The 21,937-nt window shown below is 39.6% G+C and overlaps 1 protein-coding gene across 4 annotated transcripts in view; it reads right to left on the minus strand.

The window, feature by feature from the left end:
• Positions 1–21,937, minus strand: part of ITGB4 (integrin subunit beta 4) — a 1,147,860-nt gene that overhangs the window by 626,962 nt on the left and 498,961 nt on the right. For all 4 annotated transcript variants that reach the window (XM_044084971.1, XM_044084972.1, XM_044084974.1 and 1 more), the window contains exon 8: positions 9,315–9,578. In XM_044084971.1, the coding sequence (XP_043940906.1) occupies positions 9,315–9,578 (264 nt within the window). The remainder of the gene's footprint in view (positions 1–9,314; positions 9,579–21,937) is intronic.

Genomic DNA, 21,937 nt, shown 5'->3' on the forward strand with positions numbered 1-21,937 from the left:
ACATGCACTGACTGATTATAGTTTTGCTGGTATGGTACATAATTTATCATCGCATATTTTAAGTGAGGATGAACTATTTGTTTTAAACAAAGGCTTGACTTTTGTGCCTGGGAAGGCCAGCGTTTTTAATGAAATTATTATGGATATTATGCTGTTTTGTAGGGGTTTGGCACTTAAATGTATATACAACAACGATACTAATAATTTAGCTGATGCAACTGTTGTTAATACTTTAAAAAAACCCAGTACTTATGTACCGCCATTCACTCCAGCGATGAACTTGTTTATTAATAGCTGTGAAAGAGATTTGTTGAGTTATTTTGAAAAAGGGGAATTCAACAAGTTTTTTAATCTTACTAGAAAACAACAGGCAGCACTAAGGTCATTGTCTAATAAGCAGGACATTGTCATAAAGAAGGCAGATAAAGGAGGGGCTGTTGTGGTACTGGATACAGAGGAGTATAATAATAAGTTGCAAGCTTTGTTGTCAGATAGAGCTACTTATATTCCTATTAATCCGACTACAATAGTAAGAATAATAGAAGGGGTACATAAAGAATTAAAGAAGCTAAACTTTGAGATGATGATTGAAGATGACTTATTAAGGTTTTTGATGGTAGAAAAGGCAACCACTCCCATTTTCAAGGCTCTACCCAAGATACACAAATCACCCAGAGACCCACCCTTTAGACCCATAGTTTTGGGTAGAGGGTGGGTCACTGAAAACATATCTATATGGCTAGAATTTACTTTAAAACCTTTTGTAGAAAGAATATCAACTATATTGAAGGACACTAGAGGTTTTTTGCAAGTAGTGAGTGAATTCGAACAAAAGACAGAGTACAATCACACAATATTGGTTACCCTTGATGTCCAAAGCCTTTTTACTGTGATTAGTAACAGTTATGGCATACAAGCTATAGAACAGGTTTTATTAGATATGGGTGAGGAACTGTATAAGGTGAAATTGGTTACTACTTTACTATCTTTAGTCCTGGAGAATAATGTGTTCATATGGGGCAAACAAGCTTATAGGCAGGCACAGGGGGTAGCCATGGGCACCCCCTGTGCCAATACTTACGCTAATGTGGTCCTTTTCTTTTGGGAGAGGGAGGTTATATTTAACAATAAAGATTGGATGCAGTATATAGGAGCTTACACGCGTTTTGTGGATGATGTTTTTATATTTTGGCAGGGCACTGAAGATATGTTACATAGATTTATAGAATACCTTCATTCTACGACCACATTTTTCAGGTTTACTTTAACATACTCCAATGCACAGATAGATTTCTTAGATGTAAGGATAGAACGTACCCAGCTAGGATTTTCATCCAGTTTATTTAGGAAAGATTGCTGGAAGAATCATCTACTATCTTTCGATAGCATGCACCTCAGATTCATGTTTCCCAACATAGTACAAGGCCAGGTATGCAGAACATCTAGGCTGTGCCTGGAAGATGAACAGTATAAGAAAGAGATAGAGGGGTTGAAGACATGTTTTAATTTGAGAGGTTACAATGAGAACATGGTGAATAGGGTAGTAGATTCCAGCTCGAAGAAGAGAATTAGTAGGTATAAACCCTGGCTGAGACAAAGCAGGGCTGAGGGGGACACCTCACAGCAATATAAGAGATACAATGATACTAGGCTATACTTTACATATAGTAGTAACATCAATGATATAAAAAGTATAGTTAGTAAAAATTGGAATATACTGAGGAGTGATGCCAGGTTATATGAATTGTTAGGACCTAGACCGAATTTTGGCTACAGACGTAACACAAATTTGAAGGATTTGCTTTGTAGAGAAAAATCTGTATCTATACAGAGACCCCTGATGGATAGACCAGGAACAGTACCATGTGGCATGTGTGAGGCCTGTAATAGCATTAATAAGATCTCCACTTTCATACACCCAGTGAATGGCCAACATTTTCAGTTTAAGGCGAGAGCCACATGTAGAACAGCTAATGTGGTGTACCTAGCTGAGTGTTCACAATGTTTGGTCTTTTATGTTGGGATGACAAATAATATGCTGAAGGTTAGGATACTGCAACATTTAAGCTCCATTAGGAATAAGGACCAGCATAATGCCCTGTATAGACACTTGGTAGAGAATCCAACACATATATTTTTGTTTAAAGCAATTGTTAATGTGAGATTAGGCATTAGAGGGGGAGACATCAAGCTACTTACAGAAACACTTGAGACAAAATGGATTATTACACTTTCATCACATAGATATCCAGGTCTAAATGAGGTTGTGCCTTTAAAACCTGCCTTACAAAAAAGGCGGGTAGTGTATTGAATGTTGATTGGTTGCTTTAAGATTTAAATTGTGGAGTTCTTTTTCATTTTAATGGTCTGATGAAGGGTTGTTGTACCCGAAAGCGCTCACCATTTGGATTTTATCGTTTTATTAAAGAAGACTTTTCCATAGCAGTGTCTTGCCATTCATTCTGTTTTTGCTGTTGATCTATTTTGGCTTGGTAAGACTTTGGCTGGAGCACTGAACTTTTTACTTTTCTAATAAGAAATCAGGAAGGGGGCAAATACTTTTCCATTTCACTGTATATATATATATATATATATATACATATATATCTACCTAGTATCACTCAATCTATAAGCCCACAGTCTATTAACCCATAATGCATTGCTGCTGTTACCTGTTCAGCTTTTTTCCTTGAAGAAATTATTGGGGTAACATCTTTAACGATATTAGAACATGGCTGGGTTTCATTTTAACAACATGCCCAAGGGTGTCATGTGACTTTTAAACAAGTATTTTGACTGCCATTCCTGTACCTTTGGCATCTACTTGGTGATATACAAAAACAGAACCCATCCTGATTTGTATCTGTTAAAACTGCCAGTCATGTATATTAGAACTAACCTGAATGAAAGCTGGACTTAATCTGATTTCCTCTGTATTTCATCAAGTTAACCTAGTGCTGTATTATTCAGCATCTGACTCCTATATCGAGTTTTAGTACTTTCATTAATGGTACAATAGTTCAAATTAGGATTTAAGAAAATGACTTCTCCAATGGCTGCTCTGTAAAGATACAGACTGTCAGAGCAGAAGATTAAATATCTGCCATGTTAATGAGCTGTGTCTTGTGCCAAGGGTACAGGGTTTGAATCTTTCCACCTTAATTTACTGCTGCGTGAACTTGAGTACATCACCTAACCAGACAGTGCTTGATGCAATTAGGATATTGGGTTAGGCTTATTAATCATTTCCTGGATTGCTTGTCTAATAACTCTCTATGAACAAGCTAAAAGCACACATAGTCAATGAAGCCACCTGTTCATACTTTTTTGACTCATGTTAAATTATGGTTACTCTACAGGCTTTCTGCATTACCCACTTTGTTGCATGTTTCCACTATCCATAAATGTGAAAACCTGAAAAGCCTGATGTTCTATACACTATAGGCGTACTTTGTATGATTCTGTAGTATAATCTATACCAAATCAAATTTACTTCTATTCTGACTCAGTTAAACTTTGTATATTGTATTTATTAATATGTCTGCATATTATTTCTGTACAATGTAACCCATTGGGGTCTGGGTTGTGTCTGAAAAGTGTCAAATGACCAGCCTATTTATCTGCTCATTAAAATGCAATAAATAAATGCATTTATATTTTAAAGCACATTCCAAAACTGAAGTTATGCTTATATTTATTCCCGCCATACATCTGTCGCCATACTTAAATGTGTGTTCTACATCAGAATATCAAAAATGGTATAGCCATAAAAAGCTGATAGAATACTTTCTCAACTGACACTGTATTTCTTCTGTTTCTCTCCAAGCTGTAACTGAACTTTGTTATCACAGGAGTCAGGACAAAACTCCTGTTCTTGCTAACACGTGAATGTATGACTCTTGTTAGTTTACTTCGAACTACTGGCTAAATTAATATTACATTGTAAGATTACTCCAAAAGGACAACAGTCAGTAAAGGATAAGCTTATGTCCACCAGTGGCAGAGCTGCCAGCAATCTGCCCAGTGTGTTTTCTATTACTTTTGCTATGTCTTTAGAGAGCCGCTTTTGTACAAGACAGAACATCATATAAGCCCTTGAACTTTTAGCCTACTTGAGTTTTGCCTAGATGGTAGTAGGGACTCCATACTGACTTTCTAAAAGAATGATCTCTTACTTATACAAATTACTACAGCTGCTGCAGTTAAACTGGTGACCAATGTAAACATTTTAGTAACTGGACTAAGATTCAGAAACACATGATGCACTGTGCCATTCTGTGTGTAGCAGGATTAATCAGTGTGTTATGCCAGAGTGATTCAGAGACTTGTGCAGTGCTACAGCAGTAAGAAGGTCTATAGTTCTACACTAGCCTCGCTAGGGAAGGCATATACCAATGCAGCAGTCCATGGCTTATATTAATTAGCCATGTGCACTTCCCAGGAACTTGTTGATGGGATTGGAATACCATTGTAGAGTAATTTAAAGAACAGATCTACTATGCTATTTGGTAAACAAAGCAAAAAAAGTCTAGTTTTGACTTTGTATACCCAGTCGGTCTTGTAGTAGGAGTGATAATGTTAGCCACATGGGAGGTAAGTGCTGCAAAGCCTTTTCTGCATGTATGATGTGAGGAGAGAGGGTGTGTGTGTCTGTGAGTGTGTGTGCATATGAATATTCACGTGTGTGTGTGTGTGTGTGTGTGTGTGTGTGTGTGCGCGCGCGCTCACACATGCCTGTGTAACTGCATTGCATGAGTCTGTAGAAGGACACTGGTTATGTTTAACTGTGCCATGTTCAGTTCAGAATAAAGGTAATGAGTTGCTAATTAGATGGTGCCCCATTTTATCAGGTGTCTGAATTGATTTATATGACTGGTACACTATTGGGTATTGTGACCTTTCCCCACACAGCACTAGCAACAATATGCTCTCTGAATCTCAGCCTTGGTCTCCACTTTTCTTAACAAAGAGAGATGTAACATTACATCCAGAACTTAAACATGCTAAGCTGGCTAAGCCTATATTGTGTTGCAGCAGTTAAATCAGTTTGTATGACTGCTTTTATGAAAAAACATAGTTTCATAGTATAGTACTAGGCTATCTACCCTGGGGCATTTGTAAGCCTAGCCATAGTGATGTGACATTTGCCACCCCATGAAGTGGTACAAAAATGTACAGAATAAATTTAGAATACTGTGTCTAGTAGTGACACAATGAAGGTCCCCTTATGTAATAGAATTAGTTTACTGTGCCCCTGTCTAGCAGTGACACAGATGTGACCCCTGGGGTAAACTTACGATCTCCCATCCACTCATCAAGATTTCTCTTGAAGAGAGTCAGTGAGGGGCTCTGCCTAATACGAACTGGGATCTTGTTCCAAAGCATGGGAAGCCTCTGGGTTATGAATCTATCCCTCCAGCATGTCCTATTCATACTTGTGTCGAGGTTTAAGTCTTTAGCTCTCGTGGTCCTGATGTACTTGGATTTATTGAGGTGGAGCATGTCCATCAGATCCTGATTGGACATGGCCTTGTACGTCAGGCAGAGATCACCTCTGAGCAGGCGGTATGATACTGAATAGAGCTGAAGTTTCTTTAGTCTGTCAGAATAAGACATATGTTGGAGACCCTTGATCCTCTTGGTGAGGTACTTTTGTGGTCTCTCCAGCTGTTGCAAATGCCAGGTGAGGTGCATACCAAATGGGGCATTGTACTCAATCATGGGTCTGATGAGGGAGGAATATAGGGGTACAATGACATCCTTGGATCTGGATATGAATCCCTTCATGATGAGGTGTGCAAGGTAGAATGTTTTTCTAACCACTTTGGCAACGTGGGTATCAAATGAGAGGTCGCTGTCGACTTGGGTCCCTAGGTCTCTGATTACTTTTTCAGTACTTAGTGGGTTGCTGTCTATGTGATAATTTGTGGGAACTTTTGTTTTTCCCAAAGGGGATGACTATACATTTTTTGGCATTTAGTTTAAGGCCGTGACTCCGGCACCAGTTGTCCGTTTCTGTGAGGCCTTTTTGTAGGATGTGTGTGTCTGCTGGTGTATCGACTATGGTGCCTAGTTTGCAGTCATCTGCGAACTTTGTCAGCCACAGCCCTCCCGTGTTTGCTTTAACATCTGAGAAATAAATGCCGAACAAGAGGGGTCCCAGGACAGATCCCTGTGGGACACCACTTGTGACTGGCTTTGAGTCTGACGTTGCTCCAGCGATTTTAACTTTATGGGTTCTGTCCTTTAGCCAGTTTGCAACCCATCTAGTGACATAAGGGTTTACATTTAAGCTGTTGAGCTTATCTATGATGCCTGAGTGGGGTATTGTGTTGAAGGCCTTAGCCAAGTCCAGGTATGCTGTATGGACTGCTTTGCCCTCGTCAATGGCTCTAGTGACTGTTTTGAAAAAGTCAACCAGGTTTAAAAGGCAGGAGCTGCCCTTTACAAAGCCGAACTGGGTGGGGTCAAGTGTCTGTAGGTCCCCTATGTCTCTGTTTATGAGTTCCATAATGATTCTTTCCATAGCTTTGCAGACCAGGCTGGTTAAGCTTATGGAGCGGTAGTTTCCAGGGTCTGTAGAGGCACCCCCCTTGTGGAGTGGGACCACTGTTGCTGTACGCCAGTGTTCAGGTACATATCCCGAAGTAAGGCTAAGGTTAAATAGCATTTTTATGTGTGGGTTTAGCTCCTCTTGGAGTTCACGTAACACGCAACCCGGGATACCGTCGGGTCCCATTGATGCTGTGTTTTTTGCTTTGTTTAGGGTGGTTCTCACTTGGACATCTGAGATGACAGGGAGATTACATTCAGCTGGGATAAGTATTTCTTCTTTTGGGGGTGAAGGAGGGGAGAAATTTGCACTGAACCTGTCAGCCAGTATGTTGGCAATATCTGTGGGTTCAGTGTATTTATTATTGTTGTGACCCAACTCTGAGCATATCTGAGGGTTTCCGCCCAGGTTTCTAACATAGTTGAAGAAGGCTTTGTAATTATCTTTAGTGTCCTTAGCAATTTTTCTCTCAAAGTTGGCCTTGGATGTTTTTATGAGAGAAAGTAGTTTTCTGCTAATGTTGATCAGAGATGTCGTCCCTTCGTGAGATTTTGCTCTGACGTGCAGTAGCTTCCTTCTTTTGTTATACAATTTGTTTATGGCTGAGGTCCACCAGACAGGACGCTTACCTTTGGTGGAGAGGGACTTGGATTTGTTTGGGATTGCATGACAGAGTCACCGGAGTCAGGACAAAACTCCTGTTCTTGCTAACACATGAATGCATAACCCCATCAACACCTGTTTCCAAATTTCAGTGATTCTGCCCTTTAAAATGAATTATTAAGCAACAATCTTAGTGGTTCAACCATAGTATACACTGGCTTGGATATAAATTATCTTAGGATGTTATCCCATTTCACAGAGACTGTGCACATTGTTTTAAGACAGTACAGTATCTGTTTTCCTTCCCTGTTTACTTCTATTCTTAGTAAAATGATAAAACTTTGTACCCATTTACTTGATATATCTTACTTTCATTATTAAACCAAATTACAGTGAGAACACAGACAAGGCCCTCCCAGAATAACAGTGTTTCTGAAATGGCCATTTCTTTGGTCAGTCTCTTGGCATTGAGCAATACCTCCCCTTACACTGTGGTCCAGATTAGCCTGGGAATTTACATTAAGTCTGCAAGATCTGTAGGAGCTGTGGGGGAAACATGAGTCAAATATAGAAACTCAAAATAATTACAGTTTTCTAAAAATGACTGCCTATGAAATAGCAATGGGATTTGCTGTGGGATATTTATGGAGCTGGAAGAACATGGTGTCATTCACTCACTAAGATGGTACTAGGCATTTTGCAATAGTGATGGAGAGTAGAGCTGTAGCGAGCATGACCCAAACATAAATGCTCTTACTGACGGATAGTAATATTCGATTACTAGGGGTCCAAGTCATGACTGTGAATGTTAGCTGTTAGAATTCTGTTTGATTGTAAACATTGAAAGTTTACAAATGAATTCAAAAGCTGCTTTTCTAACAGGCAAATCCCCCTCCATATAGGGGGCTTTTCATCCTGCACCCTTTAACTACAGTAAGAGTTTGCTGTACCTCAAAGAAAAGGGACTTACCCCTTTTGGTGACCTACACTGAATACACTGCATTTTTGTTTTCAGACACAGTCACAAAAGTGACCTCCTCAACAAATATATATTACCATTATGGGGTATGTAGTCTCTTTTTCATCACCACCATATTGTTGTTTTTCTTACAGCTTTTCCCGGTTAGGGGTCGCCACAGCAGAACTCCGGTCCGCTAATGATTGGCAGTTGATTTTTACAGTGCCGAGGTGCCAGCCCAATGCCCAACCTTCAACAAAGGCACGCCCATTCACGCATGTCTTTTGAAGCCACTCGACCACGGAGAGGACATGCAGACTCCACACAGAAGGCGGACATGCAGACTCAACACAGAAGGCACTCCAGCCGAGAACTGAACGGGAGAACCTCTTGCTGTGAGGTGACAACGCTACCACTGCACCACCGCAGCTTATTTCATCACCACCATATAATGTGCTCATATGCATGGCATCTGAACTGTTTTTCCTGGGGGGGCGGGGGGGTCACTCTGATTTCATCTCTCAGCTGCAAGAATGCTCTTTCTGTCACAGATTCAATTTCAGAAAGCCATAACATAACCAGTGGCTGAAGTTTTGCATTTAAGATTTACTGATCCCTTCCTTTATAGCGTTTAAGACTTACTGATTCCTTCCTTTCTAGCATTTAAGACTTACTGGAGCTTCCTTTGTACCTGAGCAAGTAAAATCACAATTTAGCAATGTGATGTTGCTTTTCATAATCCTATTAACTATAAATACTTCAGTCCAATAGAATAGACTCAAAAATGCAGTGTTGTAGCTCAGCATGCCATTACATATTAAAAATTTGCAGATAAAAAAATACCTTAGGTACAGCACTGAAATCCTTTTGGCTTTGTTCTTCATTCAGACTGGCACATACTACAAAGGAGACAGGAGGCTTAACAGCTGTTCAGTCCCAGCCATTACATTCAGAACATTAAAAGCACAGTTTATTAATGATTTCTATCAACAGGTGTTTTTTAATATCAGCATGATGCTTTACGGATTATTGAAGAAAAATGCTAAGCAAGCAGGTTAAAATATGCATGACTTTGTGGTCAGAAGTTCAGAGAAATTAACAAAGTTTATGGTGTCAAAATGCATACTGATGTTCCACCAAATGTGGTGCAAATGTTATTTACAAAAACTGTGCAACTGTTTTTCATTCCATAGACAGTACCTCATAGTAGCTGTAGGAATAGTCAGTGACAGCAAAAATTGGGATGATGTTGTTTTTCCCTAGCATTCGGATTAAAGTAGGAACAGATGGGTAGTCCTGCAGAATGTCATGGGTGTACGTGCCATTTGCATCCAGGTGGCACTTTTCATCATTGCGAGTGAGGATCCCATCCAGGACATTAGCTCCATCTGCTTCATAGTGGAAGGCGGACTCAGTGGAGAACACTAACAGGTGGGTACTGTCATGCCTCCATCCAATGTGGTTCTAGAAAAACACAGTCAAAATGGTTATTAGCTACATGGGTAAATATCAGTCATTTAACCAACAAGACTTAAAAGTGATTATAGTATAAACTGCATAAAAAACATAGCTTACACTTCTTAGAACATTGTAAAATTAATAATATGAATGAAACTTACATTTAAAACATGTACATACAGCCTTTAATCCAAGAGTAGAATTCCATTCTTACAAACATAAACTAGAAGCTAGTCAAGCAGGTTATCTTACCTTCAAAAAGATAATGCGTACCTACAATACAGTCTGAGACTTTTGGATTACTTTATGTTAAAAACATATTTTGTGTCCAATTTTCATACAAATGCTTGAGTTACTGACAGGTGCCTCTTTAGTCCCATGATAGTATTATGAATTAAAACAATGACTTAGAATTTTTGAAGATAATGCTGCTACCTTACACAGTTTGGGCTGATTAGTTTAAGGAAATAGTTTGACAACACTTGGAAAAACTCTCTCATCCACATAGCTAACCAACGTTTACAACAGAAGAACAAGTAATGTATTTCCATGTAAGAAAAAAGGACAAATGTGTGTACAAAACAGGATAAGAGATGAACTCCAGCATAAAGTTGTAGTAGATGCTCAACTGACAGGTCTGTCTGTCTGTGACATCAAAGACACAGAAGTATATATATATATATATATATATATATATATATATATATATATATTTTTTAAACAAGAAACATATTTATTAAATTATCACTTTTGATATAGGCAATCATATATTTAAACAAATGAGAATGCTAGACTTGTGTATAAAACAAAAGGGACTAAAAGCATTTTCACTACTTGTAACTGGCTATCCATATCCATAAGACAGAGCTTCCAATTTCTCAGTTTTTGTATTAGCTTTTCCTTAGTCTCTTCCCACATATCCTTAGCTGCCATAACAGAATCCTTTTTAATCCATACTTCCAAGCGCTTCATTTTATCATGTCGCAATTAATATGGGTATTGCTGAACCAATTTGTATGTGGGTACATAGTTTATAGCTGCTGCCTTTGTTTTATCTTCATTAATTTTATATCCCAAAAAGCCTTGAAACTGTTTCAGAATGTTCCACAACACTGAAATGTCCCTTTTTAGTTTTATCAGGTATAAATAATATCATCTGCAAATAAAGCCAATTTTTCCTGACTACCATACCAATTATATCCTTGAATTTCTGAGTGCCTTATTTTCTTTGCCAGTGGTTCTAAATATAATGCAAACAACAAAGCAAAGCAGAGATTATCAGAGAGGACCCCCCACACTTTAACTTTTGCCTCTGATCCCTCATTCAGCCATCTAATAAACCTTATAATTTTATCAGGGAATGCAAATGCTTCCATTGCTCTGTTCATAAAGTCCCAGCTTACTCTGTCAAATGCTTTCTCTGTATCAAGACCCACCAACAACTGTGGCATTATTTTACATTTTGCTTCCCTCTGGATCATCAGTGTTCTTTTACTGTCAAATGTTAGCCTCCCATCCATAAAACCACATTGATCCATACCTATCAATTTTGGCATTAGTTTTGCCATTCTTCTAGCCATTATCAACATAATTAATTTATAATCATGGTTTAACATTGAAATGGGCCTGTATGAAGCTGGATCAGATAGATCTTTACACTCTTTAGGTATTATGGCTACCATGGCTTTCTTCCAGGATGTTGGTATTTCTCCTCTTAAAATACTGTTAAACAAAGCCTTCCAGATCTTTATCAGTTTTTTCCCTCCTAACTTCCAAACTTCCACAGGAGTACCATCTATTCCTGGGGACTTTCCTGTAGATTGGTTGTACATCATCATTTTTGTCTCATCTCCTCCTATCTTAACTGTTAGTAATTCAGCCAACTCTACCTCTGACTGTGGCATATTTAATTCTTCCATAACCATTTCCATTTGTACCTTTTCTTGATTTCCATATTTTTCTTGCTTTACACAAGCTTTCATATAATTTCTGAAAATATTTCTAATACTTCTACAGGATCCTTGTTATCTTCCTTGTTATAGGCTTTTAAGCTTGTTGACAGCATGGTCTACTTTCTGTTGCCTGAGTCATTGTACTAAAAGGTTTTGTGCTCTAGAGTTATCATCAAAAAACATTTTCTTAACAGCAATCTTTCTAAACTCATGCATATTATTGAAGTAACCCCTTATTTTCTGTTTAACATTCTGCAGTTGCTCCTCTTCTTGCTCTTTGACAGTCCCCTTATAATGCAATATTTTAACATTTGTCAGTCCTTCTAAATAATTCTTGCTACTTCTTAACCATATTTCCCTTTTTTTACTTCCACCCTATTTTTAAACTCAACTGTAATTTTATCACAATCCCTAGCTGTATTTTCAGAAGAAATTTTTATCTTCTTTAACAGCTCCTGAATAATTCCAGTACCCATTCCTTAAACTCCTTTCTTTTCAACAGATAGGTAGGAAAGTGCCATTGCCTCATTTTTATTTCTTTACCAAGTGTTTTTCTTTTAGTTATTATTGGCGCATGATCTGAAACAGTTATTGGGTGCATATCAAGACCTTCAATTAAATGTACATGTTCCTGTGAAATGTAAATTCTGTCTAGCCTAGCCCAGTTTTTGTATCTTGGGGAATAATATGTAAATTCACTCCAAACTCCTAGTACTGAATTCACATCTTCCATGCCAAATATTTTCATACATTTCTTTAAAAATCTACCCTTCTTTGTTATATTTTTCCTTCTGGGCCCCCCAGACACATCTTTACTATTGAAAATCAAATTCCAGTCTCTACCTATAAGTAATATTCATTGCTGAAAGTTGATTATTTCTCCCAGAATTTTCTTAAGCTCCATTACAGCAGTTTTCAGTGGAATATAAATATATGCCAATGTAATCCTCCAACCTTGCCATCAGCCCCTTCATACTACAAATCTACCATTACTGTCCTTTTATCCTTTTCTATTACTATTGGAGCTCCACTTGCAATTAATATAAGTACTCCTTTCTTCCTTTACCTCAGGTATCCCACTGAATGACCATCCTGAAAACCTTTCTTTATACAACTCACATGTTCGGTGTATCAGAGGCGGTTTCAAATTGTTTTATCATGGTGTGGATGGGAGGAGAAATGGCGTAGGCATTATCCTGAAGGAACAGTATGCTAAGAGTGTTTTGGAGGTGAAAAGAGTGTCGGAGAGAGTGATGTTTATGAAGCTGGAAATTGATGGTGTAATGATGAATGTTGTTAGTGCATATGCTCCACAAGTTGGGTGTGCGATGGATGAGAAAGAACATTTTTGGAGTGAGTTAGATGAAGTGGTGATGACTGTACCCAAGGGTGAGAGACTGGTGATTGGAGCAGATTTCAATGGGCATGTTGGAGAAGGAAACAGAGGGGATGAGGAAGTGATGGGTAGGTATGGTGTTAAGCAAAGGAATGGAGAAGGTCAGATGGTAGTGGATTTTGCAAAAAGGATGGACATGGCTGTGATGAATACATATTTTAACAAGAGGGAGGAGCATAGGGTGACATACAAGAGTGGAGGAAGATGCACACAGGTGGATTATATCTTATGTAGAAGGGCCAATCTGAAGGAGATTGGAGACTGTAAAGTGGTGGCAGGGGAAAGTGTAGTTAGGCAGCATAGAATGGTGGTTTGTAGGATGACATTGGTGATCAAGAAGAGGAGGATAAGTGTGAGGGCAGCACCAAGGATCAAATGGTGGAAATTGAAAAAGGGTAATTGTGAGGTGATGTTCAGGGAAGAGTTAAGACAGGCACTGGGTGGCAGTGAAGAGTTACCGAATAGCTGGGTAACTACAGCAGAGCTAGTAAGTGAAATGGCTAGAAAGGTGCTTGGTGTGACATCTGGAAAGAGGAAGGAGGACAAGAAGACCTGGTGGTGGAATGAAGAAGCACAGGAGAGTATACAGAGAAAGAGGTTGGCGAAGAAGTGGGATTGTCAAAGAGATGAAGAAAGTAGACAAGAGAATAAGGAGATGAGGTGCATGGCAAATAGAGAGGTGGCGAAGGCTAAGGATAAGGCGTATGAAGAGTTGTATAAAAGGTTAGACACTATGGAGGGAGAAAAGGACCTGTACTGATTGGCTAGACAGAGGGACCGAGCTAGTAAAGATGTGCAGCAGGTAAGGGTAATAAAGGATAATGAGGAAAACGTACTCACAAGTGAGGTGAGTGTGTTGAGCAGATGGAAACAGTACTTTGAGGGGTTGATAAATGAAGAGAATGAGAGGGAGAGAAGGTTGGATGATGTGCGGATAGTGAATCATGAAGTGCAGTGGATTAGCAAGGAGGAAGTAAGGATAGCTATGAAGAGGATGAAGAACGGAAAGGCTGTTGGTCCCGATGACATACCTGTGGAAACATGGAGGTGTTTAGGTGAAATGGCAGTGGCGTTTTTAACTAGATTGTTTAATGAAATCTTGGAAAGTAAGAGGATGCCGGAGAAATGGAGAAAAAGTGTTTTGGTACCAATTTTTAAGAATAAGGGTGATGTGCAGAGCTGTAGTAACTACAGAGGGATTAAACTGATCAGTCACAGCATGAAGTTATGGGAAAGAGTAGTGGAAGCTAGGTTAAGAAGGGAGGTGATAATTAGTGATCAGCAGTATGGTTTCATGCCAGGAAAGAGCACTACAGATGCGATGTTTGCTCCGAGAGTGTTGATGGAGAAGTACAGAGAAGGTCAGAAGGAGTTGCATTGTGTCTTTGTGGATTTAGAGAAAGCATATGACAGGGTGCCTAGAGAGGAGTTGTGGTATTGTATGAGGAAGTCAGGAGTGTCAGAAAAGTATGTAAGAGTGGTACAGCATATGTACGAGGGTAGTGTGACAGTGGTGAGGTCTGCGGTGGGAGTGACAGATGCGTTTAAGGTGGAGGTGGGATTACATTAAGGATCAGCTCTGAGCCCTTTCTTATTTGCAATGGTGATGGACGGGTTGACAGACGAGTTCAGACAGGAGTCCCCGTGGACTATGATGTTTGCAGATGACATTGTGATCTGTAGTGAGAGTAGGGAACAGGTGGAGGAGACCCTGGAAAGGTGGAGATATGCTCTAGAGAGAAGAGGAATGAAGGTCAGCAGGACTAAGACAGAATATATCTGTGTGAATGAGAGGGAGGATAGAGGAATGGTGAGGATGCAGGGTGTAGAGGTGGTGAAGGTGAATGAGTTTAAGTACTTGGGATCAACAGTTCAGAGTAATGGTGAGTGTGGAAGAGAGGTGAAGAAGAGAGTACAGGCAGGATGGAATGGGTGGAGAAGAGTGTCAGGAGTGATTTGTGACAGACGAGTACCAGTAAGAGTGAAAGGGAAGGTCTACAAGAGGGTAGTGAGACCAGCTATGTTATATGGGCTGGAGACAGTGGCATTGCCAAAAAGGCAGGAATCAGAGCTTGACGTGGCAGAGTTGAAGATGTTAAGATTTGCACTGGGTGTGACGAGGATGGACAGGATTAGGAATAAGTATATTAGAGGGTCAGCCCAGGTTGGAAGGTTTGGAGACAAAGCCAGAGAGGCAAGATTACATTGGTTTGGACATGTGCTGAGGAGGGATGCAGAGTATATTGGGAAAAAGATGCTAAGAATGAAGCTGCCAACAGGAAAAGAGGAAGGCCTAAGATAAGGTTTATGGATGTGGTGAGAGAGGACATGCAGGTGGTTGGTGTGACAGAGCAAGATGCAGAGGACAGGAAGAAATGGAAACAGTTGATCTGCTGTGGTGACCCCTAACGGGAGCAGCCAAAAGAAGAAGAAGATACAACTCACATGTTCAGTTCTTTCCAAGTGTGTCTCCTGTAGCAAAGCTATTTGCACAATACATTTTTGATATACTTCACTACTCTTTCTTTTTTGTATTTATTTGTGAGATCATTCACATTTAAAGATATTATAGGAAACATCATATTCTTGAGAGATTATTATTCACACACTTTTATGTATAACAGCTTTTTTGTTAAATGTCTAGTTTCAGCTTTTGTGTTGCATGCATGTACTGTTTGGTAGATTAATCGCTTATACCACTGTTCCTTGTAATCTTCATTTGAGCCTATGTCATATCTTACACACACACACCCACACACACACACACACACACACACACACACACACACACACACACACACACACACACACACACACACACACACACACACACACACACATACACACACATACAATACCCCTAAAACCTACTAAATAATAGCATACAAAACCATGCCCATCTTCAAATATTGAAGTTTTACCTCCTAATAGGAACAAATGTTCCAAACTGACAGCCACACACATAGACACAAGCTAACCTAAAATAAAGGTTCTCCATGCTGAGACACATGGTATAGCCTGTGGTTCTATTAAGTACTATCTGGTTTTGTCTTATCTTAGCTTTCTCAGCTGGGAAAACACTTGAATGCTTTCAGAAAACATTTTCTCCAAGCCATTTCTCTTATCAGATTGTCTGTTAGAGACATGAAAACCAGACATACAACTGTTTACTAGGAAAAAGGCCTTATAGTACTCACCTTTTTTTCATTTACTTGCTTTCTGTTAAAACATGTTAATAGAGCAAGCTAATGGCCTTAACCAAATCATTCCCCCATGTAAGAATGGAAAAAGCACACTAATTTTTATTTTGTCATGCTCTTTTAACCAGGTCTTTTTATATTGCATACATTTCTTAAAACTAAACACAGAAAAAGAGAAAAGAAGGGAGAAAGAAAAAAAAGAAAAACAAAAACAAGAGCATCTATTTACAATAGCATTTCCATTACACTTAAAAGTAACTGAACACATTTTACTTTATAACATGCAAGAAAACTGTGCACAATTTAAATAGTATTATTAAGAAAAAAATTGTTTTACTTACAGTTAACTTTCTCCATCATCTTCCCTTCTCCTGAGTATTTTTCTGAACATTAATGACATGAAGTAGGGAATATGCTTTAGAGTCCCCTACAAGTTAAGTCCAAAAAAGTCCAATATTTTCAGATTTTCTTGTTCTATTCCTGTTAATCTCCTTCTCCCAAACCCTGTCTCTGCTTCATTTCTAATGTACTCTCAATTCTTCTAGTCAACTATTGTGTTTTTTATCTCAATCAAGCATTTTCCATTGAAATACTGGAAAAGGTTTCACTGGCACAGTCTCTCTGTGGTCTTTATTACCAGAAGAACAAGAAGCAGAATATCCTTCTGTTTCACAGCTCACTTTTTGTTGGACAAACTTTTATATTTCTTTCTTAGCATGTAATTCATCAAAAGATGATTTTGTTCCTCCAGGGAAAAATATTTTGAAGATAGCTGGGTTTGAATCTCATGCCTGCTTCCCGACATTCCCTGAATAATGGGATACATTTACTCCTCTTCTGCTTGATGTACAATAAGTAGTCATTCTCCACAAACACTCTGCTGTCTCCCATCAGCACTCCACTGCCAAGAATTATTTTGTCCTTCTGCCACAGTATTGTCAGAATCAACTCTTTCTGCTGGCAAGATTGCATCTTTACTATTAAAGGTCTAGGCTGTTTTCTCATAGGCAGGTTTGGAGCATACACACAATGTGACCTTTCAATTAACAATTCCTGTTGTGGAATACCAGTCCAGTTGATTATTTGTGCTTTCATAAAATTAATACAATCTGTTCCTTCCAGTTTCTTGGGTACAGCAGACAATCTCAGGTCTTCCCTATGTGCTCTGTTCTCTAATTCTATTATTTTTTGAAACATCTCTTCTTGTACAGCCTCATATTCACCTAGCCTTTTCTTCATTTTGACCTTGGAGTTTTGTAGTTTTATCACCTTATCTGAATATAACCCAGCCACTGGGGGATGCACAAGCAAGTGTATTTCTTTGTGCCAGTCCCAAGCACTGATAAATGGGGAGAGTTAAATCAGTAAGGGCATCTGGTGTAAAATTTTTGCCAGATCAAATATGAGGAGAACAATATAGATTTCCATACCAGATCAATCGAGACCCGGGTTAACAATGGCCACCACCAGTACTGTTAATCTAGAGGGTGCTGGTGGAAATTGGGCTTGTGTTTGGCTGAAGGAGAAGGACAAGAAGAGGGGGAAGGCATGCCTGGAGGCAGAAGGAAAGGATGAAGGTTAGGAGTGTGGAAGTGAGGGTAGGAAATTTGAATGTTGGTAGTATGGCTGGTAAAGGGAGAGAGCTAGCTGATATGATGGAGAGAAGGAAGGTTGACATATTGTGCATGCAAGAGACCATATGGAAGGGGGGTAAGGCCAGGTGTATCAGAGGCGGGTTCCAATTGTTCTACCATGGTGTGGATGGGAGGAGAAATAGGGTAGGGGTTATCCGGAAGAAAGAGTATGTCAAGAGTGTTTTGACGTGAAAAGAGTGTCAGACAGAATGATGTTTATGAATCTTGAAATTGATGGTGTGATGATGAATGTTGTTAGTGCATATGCTCCTCAAGTTGGGTGTGTGATGGATGAGAAAGAAAAATTTTGGAGCGAGTTGGATGAAGTGGTGAGAGAGTGGTGATTGTAGCAGATTTCAATGGACATTTTGGTAATAGGTAGGTATGGTGTTAAGGAGTGGAATTCAGAAAGTCAGATGGTAGTGGATTTTGCAAAAAGGATTGACATGGCTGTGGTGAATACATATTTTAAGAAGAGGGAGGTGATATACAAGAGTGGAGGAAGATGCACACAGGTCGATTATATCCTATGCAGGAGGGCCAGTCTGAAGGAGATTAGAGATTGCAAAGTGGTGACAGGGGAAAGCGTACTTAGGCAGTATAGGATGATGGTCTATAGGATGACGGTGACAATCAAGAAGAAGAGGAGGAGAGTGAGGGCAGTGCCAAGGATCAAATGGTGGAAGATGAAAAAGAATGACTAAGGTGGAGTTCAGGGAAGAGTTAAGACAGACACTGGGTGGCAGTGAAGTGTTACCAGACAGCTGGGCAACCACAGCAGAGGTGGTAAGGGAGACAGTTAGAAAGGTGCTTGGTGTGACATCTGGACAGAGGAAGGGCAAGGATACCTAGTGGTGGAATGAGGAAGTAAAGGAAAGTATACAGAGGAAGAGATTGGCAAAGAAGAAATGGGATTATCAGAGAGATTAAGAAAGTAAACAAGAATACAAGGAGATGAGGTGTATGGTGAAGAGTGAGGTGGTGAAGGCTAAGGGTAAGACATATGGCGAGTTGTATGAAAAGTTGGACACTAAAGAGGGAGAAAAATACCTATACCAATTGGCTAGACAGAGGGACTGAGCTGGGAAAGATGTGCAGCAACTTAGGGCAATAAAGGATAATGAGGGAAACTTACTCAAGTGAGGAGATTGCATTGAGCAGATGGAAACAGTACTTTGAGGAGCTGACAAATGAAGAGAATGAGAGAGAGAGAGAGAAGTCTGGATGATGAACTGGATGTGTGAAAAACTGAGATGCTGCCAGCCCAGCTAGCTGGAATTTTGTAAATAATTATGTGTCACTTGAAAATAATATGATTTATACAGAATTGTGAAGGCTGCCAGCCCAGCTAGCTAGAAATTTGAAAGTAATTATATGTCATTTGTGAATAGTAATATGATTTGTATGCTTGTCATACAAATGTAAGAAAACTGTATGTTATGTGCTGAGCTTCAAGAATTTACCCACAGTGTACCATACTGGAAAAGAACAGAGTTAACTTGCAAAACTCTAAGAAGTTGACAAGTGAAGAGTTTTACAATTGTGTTTACCACAGCTAGAAGACAGAATGTCTGCAGCTAGAAATTCTTTCTGTTGTCTGGAAACAGAAATAATTACAGGTTTCAATGGTAAAAGTATTTAACTGGTTTTACGATGTCCAGTTTTAGGCAAGCTTCTAAGAGAGAAGTGTCAGCTTCTAAGAAATAAGTATTCTTGACACTGAAGTGCTAACCTTTAGGTTTCTGTTGGCCTGGAAACTAAAGGCAGAGGTGACAAGAATGATGTAATCTGAGATAACCAAGCAGAAATGTGTGATAGTAACATAAGAACTATCTCAGAGAGAGAGAGTCTGTGAATTTTGTATCTTGTCTTGGATCTGAACACATCCATCTTCAGCACTTCTCATCTGTATTTGCCTTGCTCTGTAAGTAAGACTTAGATCATAGTATCTCTCTTAGAGATAGATAGGAATATAGTAATATCAGTCTAGATGTTTTCTGTATTTATGTGAGACTGTCCTGCAATGTTGTTTTAAAATTTTTCCTGTGATTTTGAACTCTGTTGTTACTGTGTTGAGTTATTGTGTATTGTCTTGTGCTTATATTATTTATTATTAAATATATTTAAACCTTTTAATTTTGTTTGCTTTGTTTAGAGATATTTAAGCTCTTAGTGTACTTGCATATGTATTTGGTGACACTGTATAGGCCACTCTTAAATAGCCTTAAAAGTCTTGGACACACTTACCATTTGGATAATAGTAACATTACACAGTAGAATAGGTCACCCTTTGGGAAGGGCCTTATAGTAGCTGATAGTCTGGGCAGAAGGAGGCATAGCTAATGAACTTGTGCCAGCCTCCCCCAGAAGTATTTGTGTGTTTGTATATAAATCAAATCTCAAATTGTGTGTGTGTGTGTGTGTGTGTGTGTGTGTGTGTGTGTGTGTGTGTGTGTGTGTGTGTGTGTGTGTGTGTGTGTGTGTGTGTGTGTGTGTGAGCTACTTGGGCAGGGACATGAAGCACTGGTTGGACAGAGAGGGTGCTGGAGGTTTTGGCTTGACCACTCGGCTGAAATCTTAACCCTATAGCTGTGCCAGTAGGGAGTCTTACTGGGGATCTGGATAAAGAGAGAGAAACCAGCCCCAGACTGACTGTGATCTCTGTGTGATCTTAATGGAAATTGTACTTTACTGTGTGTGTATTTGTCATCCTCGCAATGTGCACGTTCCTCACTGGTGTTAGTGGTGAGGACTGAGGCTCCTTGATTACTGGGCCAGTGCAGGGGCATCACATGGAGATGAATCAGGAGGTGCAATGGATTAGTAAGGAGGAAGTAAGAACAGCTATAAAGAGGATGAAGAATGGAAAGGCTGTTGGTCCAGCTGTGGAAGCATGGAGGTGTTTAGGAGAGATGGAAGTGGGGTTTTTAACCAGATTTTTTTTTAACAAAATCTTGGGAAGTGAGAGTATGCCTGAGGAGTGGAGAAGAAGTGTATTAGTACCAATTTTTAAGGATAAGTGTGATGTTCAGAGCTGTCATAACTACAGAGGAATAAAACTGATCACCCACATCATGAAGTTACAGGAAAGAGTAGTGGAAGCTAGGTTAAGAGGGGAGGTGATGATTAGTGATCAGCAGTGTGGTTTCATGCCAGGAAAGAGCACTACAGATGTGATGTTTGCTCAGAGGGTATTGATGGAGAAGTATAGAGAAGGTCAGAAGGAGTTGCATTGTGTCTTTGTTGACTTAGAAAAAGCACATGGCAGGGTGCCTAAAGAGGAGTTGTGGTATTGTATGAAGAAGTTGGGAGTGGCAGAGAAGTATCTAAGAGTGGTACAGGATACATATGAGGGCAGTGTGACAGTGCTGAGGTCTGTGGTAAGACTGATGGATGCTTTCAAGGTAGAGGTGGGATGACATCAAGGATCAGCGCTGAGCTCTTTCTTATTTGCAGTGGTGATGGTCAGGTTGACAGATGAGATAAGACAGGAATTTCCGTGAACTATTATGTTTCCAGATGACATTGTGATCTGTAGTGAGAGTAGGGAACAGCTTGAGGAGACCCTGGAGAGATGGAGATATGCTCTAGAGAGGAGAGGAATGAAGGTCAGCACGGCTAAGACAGAATTATGTGTGTCAATGAGAGGAAGGAGAGAGGAATGGTGAGAATACAGAGAGTACTGTAGGCTAAGGTGGATAAGTTTAAATACTTGGGATCAACAGTTCAGAGTAATGGTGAGTATGGAAGAGAGTTGAAGAAGAGAGTGCAGGCAGGGTGGAGTGGGTGGAGAAGAGTGTCAGGAGTGACTTGTGACAGATGGGTACTTGTAAGAGTGAAAGGGAAGGTCTACAAGAGGGTAATGAGACCAGTTATGTTACATGGGTTGGAGACAGTGACACTGACAAAAAGACAGGATTCAGAGATGGAGGTGGCATAGTTAAAGATGTTAAGATTTGCATTGGGTGTGACGAGGGTAGACAGGGTTAGAAATTAGTATATTAGAGGGTCAGCTCAGGTTGGACAGTTTTGAGATAAAGCCAGAGAGGTGAGATTGCACTGGTTTGGACATGTGCTGAGGAGGGATGCTGGGTACATTGGGATAAGGATGCTAAGGATGGGGCTGCCAGGTAACAGGAAAAGATGAAGGCCTAAGATAAAGTTTATGGATGTGGTGAGAGAG

The sequence above is a fragment of the Protopterus annectens genome, chromosome 10.part0 (assembly GCF_019279795.1).
Source record: "Protopterus annectens isolate FY-2018-M chromosome 10.part0, PAN1.0, whole genome shotgun sequence".
Taxonomy (NCBI): domain Eukaryota; kingdom Metazoa; phylum Chordata; order Ceratodontiformes; family Protopteridae; genus Protopterus; species Protopterus annectens.